The 6,316-nt window shown below is 35.7% G+C and overlaps 1 protein-coding gene across 1 annotated transcript; it reads right to left on the bottom strand.

Moving 5' to 3' along the window:
• Nucleotides 1–220: 220 nt before the first annotated feature.
• On the bottom strand, nucleotides 221–5,770 carry LOC131613403 (uncharacterized). The gene is made up of 9 exons (XM_058885077.1): nucleotides 5,275–5,770; nucleotides 5,079–5,165; nucleotides 4,544–4,988; nucleotides 4,062–4,449; nucleotides 3,476–4,004; nucleotides 2,166–3,386; nucleotides 1,849–2,067; nucleotides 887–1,744; nucleotides 221–798 (listed from the first exon to the last, which is right to left on the bottom strand). The coding sequence occupies exons 1-9, from the start codon at nucleotides 5,768–5,770 to the stop codon at nucleotides 221–223; spliced, it is 4,821 nt and encodes a 1,606-aa protein (XP_058741060.1).
• Between the last annotated feature and the right edge of the window lie 546 nt (nucleotides 5,771–6,316).

Raw genomic sequence — 6,316 nt, 5'->3', positions numbered from 1 at the left:
TGATGATCTATAATCATTGATATTATGGCAGCTATCATTCATCGTAAGTTTTCAATCCAGTTGTACAGATGAAAATAAATTATCAGTATGCAAAGATGATATAAAATCTTCCATTCATGACAGTTAATAAGTTGTTTAAGTTGTAAGCTAATTTTAGGCAACTGAGCACAAAACATATACCAATAACAACAGGTCCATAAATATTGCAAAAACTTATAGACTACACATTTTCAAACACTTCTTTGAAGACAACATTTGTTGTGGTGGTCAATGGAAGTTTCTCCTTATCATGGATCAAGATTTTAAGGCCCTTTCTGCTCTTTACTCTTGAAACTGCAACATATAACTGGCCATGGCTGAATACGCTCCTCGGCAAATATATGCTAACATGATCCAAAGACTGACCTTGAGATTTATTAATAGTCATAGCATAACAGACTGTTATAGGAAACTGTCTTCGTGTCATCCTGAATGGCCATGGCGTCTGCGTTGGAGTAATGTCCATTCGGGCAATATAAATGATACCGCCGATGTTCTTGCCTGAAATGATTTTAGCTTCGATAACATGATCAGCCAATCTTGTAACGATTAGACGTGTTCCATTGCATAAGCCTTCTGCTTGATCAATATTCCTGAGCAGCATGATTGAAGTATTTACTTTCAATCTGATCCTATGATTAGGAAGTCCCGACGTTCTCAATCCATTCAGAAACTCAGGAGTTAAAACATCAAAACATTCATTGCCATCACCATCATGCGTGTCGACTAAATCAGAGCTTAGGTATTCTTTTTCATCCCCTGAAAATGCAGTGCCTTTATATTATGATCTGTTAAAGATGGAAGTGAAAAATCGTCGGATAAATTTTCACAAAAAATTAAATATTACCTGGAAGATTGTCTAATACATAGTGATTTATTTCATCTACTGTGTCAATTGTTCCAGCCAATATTGCCCTTGACTGCAGAAAAGCTACATTATTGAATTTAGCTTCAAAATTTGGATAAGTGTTTTCGAATATGGCTCGAAGGGGATCATCAAAATTAGATATCAAAATATCTGCTGGGATATCAATATCAGCATAGCCATCGTTAGGTTCTGCTAGTTTTCCATCTCCAACTTTTAATATCCAATTTGAAAACCGTTCTAACTCGGATGCCGATATGGTCGTCCCAGATTGCTGAAGCCTCATGTTTTTTGTAAGTTTCAAAACCTTACAATGATCCCAAATGTATGATGAATTGATAGTTGCATGAATTATATCTGAACGGCTGCCTCTTGGAATAACCGGTAGAATCTGTCTGAAATCCCCACCAAACACAATTACCTTCCCACCAAATATTTTATCAGATGACCTGGTTCCACCCATGATATCTCTGAGTGTTTTATCCAAAGCTTCAAAACAAAATTTGTGACACATGGGAGCTTCATCCCAAATTATCAATTTTGATAGTTTTAGCATGTCACCCCTGTCACTACCCTTGTTAATGTTGCATGTCGAAGATTCAAGTGTGGGGATCGGAATTTTAAATTTAGAATGTGCCGTTCGACCACCGGGGAGCAAAAGGGATGCAATACCTGAAGAGGCAACTGTCAAGCATATTTGTCTTCTTGATCTTATGTAGGAAGCTAATGTTCTCCACATGTATGTTTTCCCTGTACCGCCGTATCCATACAAAAAGAATACCCCTCCGTTCTGGGTATCAACAGCCGTCAAGATTTGTTTGAATACATCTCTTTGTTCATCTGAAATAAAGTCAACACATATTTTAGATGCTTCATATTAGAAATATAAGTTTCTAAGTAATATGAAATTCTTCTGCCTAATTGATGTTAACTATTATTTACACCTGTGAGGTTATTATACAGCGTATTACACTGTTGAAGTTGTCCAGCAGGATCGTAGTTTCTCTCTTCGTAAATTAAATTATTTCCAAGCTCCTCAATTATGTAACCATGTGGTTTTGGCATTCCAGGAAAATCACTTAAACTCTTTCTACTGCGTTGAAGAAGTTTTTCAATTTCAATCAACGTCAGATTGAGAATTTCTTCATTTGTTAGTCGCAGACCTGTTAAATGAAAAAAATAAATAAATAGTTGGTAAATATTGGAATAGCATAGTAATATTATGTGTAATTAATTACTCTGATCATAATTGAAAATATACCTCTGTTGTTTGCAATCCTTTGCTGAGAATACAGAATTCCATCAGATAACAGATGTTGAGTTTTACTCCATACATGCTTAGGCCTATTAATGCTACTTGACAATAACATGTGAACAAAAAGTAATCTCAAATAATGTCCAGAACCCCAATGAAATGCTTCTGTTATTGCAGCTATGAATTCTCGATCATCCCCAATAAATCCCATAGCAAAACATGCATCACGGAAAGTATCGTACCTAACATTGTTTACTATCTTTATTTCATCGTAGCTTTTCGGTCCTTTGACATGTGTTAGCATCATCCTTAGATAGTACAACTCCCCAGTAGTTGGAGGAACCCAAATTAGTCTTCCAATTGTGTATCCCTTTTGTCTGGGTTTCCACTCTCTCTTTTTCTTAACGTATACAAACTTTGAAACAAAATTGCTATACGTTAGTTGGCGCGCTTCGTCGTATTTCTTGTTTGCTTCAAACCAAGAAGTAAACATCGACTCAGTAACGCTCGGTTTATCAAGGACTTTGGTAATGGGACTGACATCAGTATAAAAAACAGAATTTTGCCCCTCCCCATGAAAGTGAAGTCTTTCTACAGCTGGTTTTCTTCCATGAATGGAAAAACCATAAATTCTCCAAGCAGCTTCACTTGGAGAAACGTACCTACAGTTAATATACTGCTTTATTTCATCGACGGCTTCGTGTTGCGAAACAGATCCATCTTCATTCATGACAATTGCAGCAGTTATTCTGTCGTATCCTTTGTTGATGTATTTAAACAAATATTTGACGGATGTGCTTTGATTGCACCATTCCATATTAATATGAGCTCTGTACTTCAACAATAACTTTGAATTGTAAGGAACAACAAATCTGTTATCAATCTTAATTCCATTCTTAGAAACTGTGTGTCCGTTGTCCCTTCGTCTATAAACCGGATATCCATCTTGATCAACGATCGTATCACGTCTGAATTCTTTAGGGAAGTATTTAGAACATTTTCCTTCCTTCATACACGTAGAATTACGAAAAGCATTTCCGCAAGGTCCGTGTATCATGTGAGATTTGACCAAGTTATATAACTCTTCGTCAGTGTCTTTGTTTGGTATTCCTGCTGATATGATACGATCAATGTCAGCGGGTGTTGGATACTTGCTCGACGGATGAAGGAAAATTAATATGTGCGCATGGGGCAACCCTCTTTTTTGGAACTCAATTGTGTACATATCTACAAATATAAAATTAACATATTGGTTTATAACATGACATTAAAAATGAATAAGGAAATTAAATTAATCAAAGTTACAAATTACTTACACGCAAGAACCTTTCCCATGATACTCTTTTTAGTCAAATCGGACAGTAACGAATCAAATTTCAATTTGAAGATTCTTGTTATGAGATCCGGACGATCAGACGCTTTCAGATTTGCAGAACTTAATACGCGCTGTATTTCTGGCCAATTGGGATTACATGTGAATGTAATAAACAAATCAGGAAATCCAACATAACTACAAATTGCCATGCCATCGAAGTATAACTGATCCATAAATCTACGGCTTCCAACATACGACGAAGGTAGGACAACTCTTTTCCCTGTAGCTGCACCACGTGTATGTCCATTTGTCCTAGCATCTGCAAGATGATCATACTTCCCTACTCGTAGTTTTGACTGATTCTTTCTTAACCATCGTAGTCTCTCAGATTCCATCATTGTAAAACCATCTACCAAAAACTGCTGAAATAACCTCCTTGACCTGAGAATTGTCTGTGCCTCGTTTTTTCTTGACTGAATCCTAAAGGCGAACCACTCTCTGATTGTAAGTCTGTTTCTTTTGGTTGCATCCTCCCATGGAACATCGTCAATTTCCGATACCGTGGTCGTTGTTTCTGCATTACGAACCGTTGTAGATCCTTTATTGCGATGCCGTATGTTTGGTCTGTAACCATCTTCGCCATAAGGGAAAAGTAAAGGATATTGAAAACCCAAATAAGAAGTGTGATATTCATCTATTCTCTGAAGTTGGCCACATTGTTTTTGCATTATAATATCCCTTTTTTCTGCAGTATCAACATCACCAACAATGAGAGCAGCAACTTCTGAAACTGTTGGTTGATTATATATTCTTCCATCATTTTGATGATCAGAAATGAGACGGAGTTTTAGATCTGCAACATTTCCTTCAGAAAGTCTATCCCTTGCCATCTTAAATGACTGAGCATGAACATTATGTTCATATAACATTGAAGACAACTTTTCAACTATATTAATATCAACTCCGTCCCTTTTTCTGCAAATCATCCAACGTATAAAGTTCAGAATGTTGAGAATTGCAACAACAAAATAATATACAGGGTTGAAACAAAGATATATAAAGTAAAAACCTGAAAATATCAAATCTATTCTGAACTTCATGTTCAGTATCGAATATATATAGTTGGGCAAAACGGGCCTTTTCACCTGGCAAAGGTAACATGCTGCCTATACGATGACATGTTTGACCTTGAATACGATAGTTAGGGGGACCTCTACCATTATTAAATCTGTTGTCCATTTTAGCACCCGGAGAAGTAAATGCGAACATCATATTGTAAAGACGAATTTGTTGTTGGAATATTTTTGATTCACTTTCGTTTTGTTCAAACAACAGGCTCTGCAATACGGGTGGAGGTTGTCTCAACAAAGGTATTTGAACCTTTCCTTCTCCACAACAAATTGAGAACTTAGGATTAGCAGAATGTCGAGACTTGTTTTTCCTCTCCATATACCACATATTTGCACCACATTGCTGACACTCACATGATGGGTCACCTAAATCGTAGTATTCTCCTAAACAAAAATGTACAGTTGTCAGGTAAAATAACATAATAGATCATGATTTTTTAAAGAAAGAAACATATCAATACAATAAAATACAACCTGATCTTTGAACATCTATTTCTTCAATGTCAGTGTCAAAACCTACGTCATGCTCGTCCATTGAATAGTTAGAAACTGAACTGCAGGCTACAACAACATAGTAAAAATGAGTTCGAAAATATTATGTTATTATATATTGGTGAAATGTAAGAACATTCAATATCGGTTAATAATCCATCACAATAAAGTTACTTACCATCTGAAGAATTACCGGAACCTTCATCCCCTTCACTGTCATCTTGGAAAAGTTTGTTGGTGCTGGAATCTGGATTTGGTGTATGGCTTGAAGATGCTGTCGCACCGCTCATAAACTCGTTATCAAATCTCCTTCTGAGGTTAACTCCTAAATTGTTAATGTTCTTTACAGAAACAACTCTTGGGCGTTTTTTTGCTAATGAACTTGCCAATGTATTCAATGTTGATATACTGTGAGTTTTCTGCTGGGTATTTCGATCAGTTATGGTGGAACTTGGAATATTTGGAGAAATAGAAGATAGTGGTAATCTGAAATGCGAAGATATAGAATCAGCAGGGGGTTGAGTTTGACATGCATTTTCTTTGTTCATTGACGCCAATCGCTTGGCTCTCTTAGCTCCAAGAACACGCTTTCTATGATGTCTAGCATCAAATTGCCTTTTTCTTCTGATAACATTCATGAAGTGATCATGCTCATCGCTTTGTTTCTTTTCCATGATTTTTTACTTTGAAGTTACAATCATTCTGCAAAATATGGCTGAATATGCAGGGAAGCAGGAAATATATGGACAAAGACTCCCTCCAAACTATTTGTTTATGGAGGGAAAAAGCTGAATATGAAAAGTTTATGATAATTAATATTGTATGCAATTAAAAATATTGTGACTTAATCATTAAATAAGCAAAAAATGAATGCACCAAGCAACCATAATTGCATGAAGCGTGCACAAATAAGATAAGAATGTAGTGCAAGTTACAGTTTATATGTTAGGTAGGTATGATGGTTGACATAATGCTGGTGCAGTTTTCAAGAGTCACATTAAAAAACTTGTAAAACACATTTCGTTATGTTTTATTTAAATAATGCATGCAGTATTCAAATCAAGTTGATGAATTAAAAAATTTTGCATTACAGGAATATCATTGCCAAAATTATGTTTATTGAGAAGTCAATAATGAACTTATAATGCAAGACATTACTGTAAATATCATTGCCAAAATTATGGTTTATTGAAAAAAAACTGTGCAAATCAAAACGATTC

The sequence above is a fragment of the Vicia villosa genome, linkage group LG6 (assembly GCF_029867415.1).
Source record: "Vicia villosa cultivar HV-30 ecotype Madison, WI linkage group LG6, Vvil1.0, whole genome shotgun sequence".
NCBI lineage: Eukaryota > Viridiplantae > Streptophyta > Magnoliopsida > Fabales > Fabaceae > Vicia > Vicia villosa.
Note: the sequence above shows the minus strand (reverse complement) of the source record. Positions and strands in the feature narration are given on the sequence as shown.

What these genes read in the sequence shown, in the direction of transcription:
- LOC131613403 (XM_058885077.1), bottom strand. Translation starts at nt 5,770, where the DNA reads ATGGAAAAGAAACAAAGCGATGAGCATGATCACTTCATGAATGTTATC. An exon ending in CATGGGAAAGGTTCTTGCGT is followed by an intron (nt 3,387 to 3,475) that starts GTAAGTAATTTG and finishes TTATATTTGTAG; the next exon opens with ATATGTACACAATTGAGTTC. An exon ending in TGTATTAGACAATCTTCCAG is followed by an intron (nt 799 to 886) that starts GTAATATTTAAT and finishes CTGCATTTTCAG; the next exon opens with GGGATGAAAAAGAATACCTA.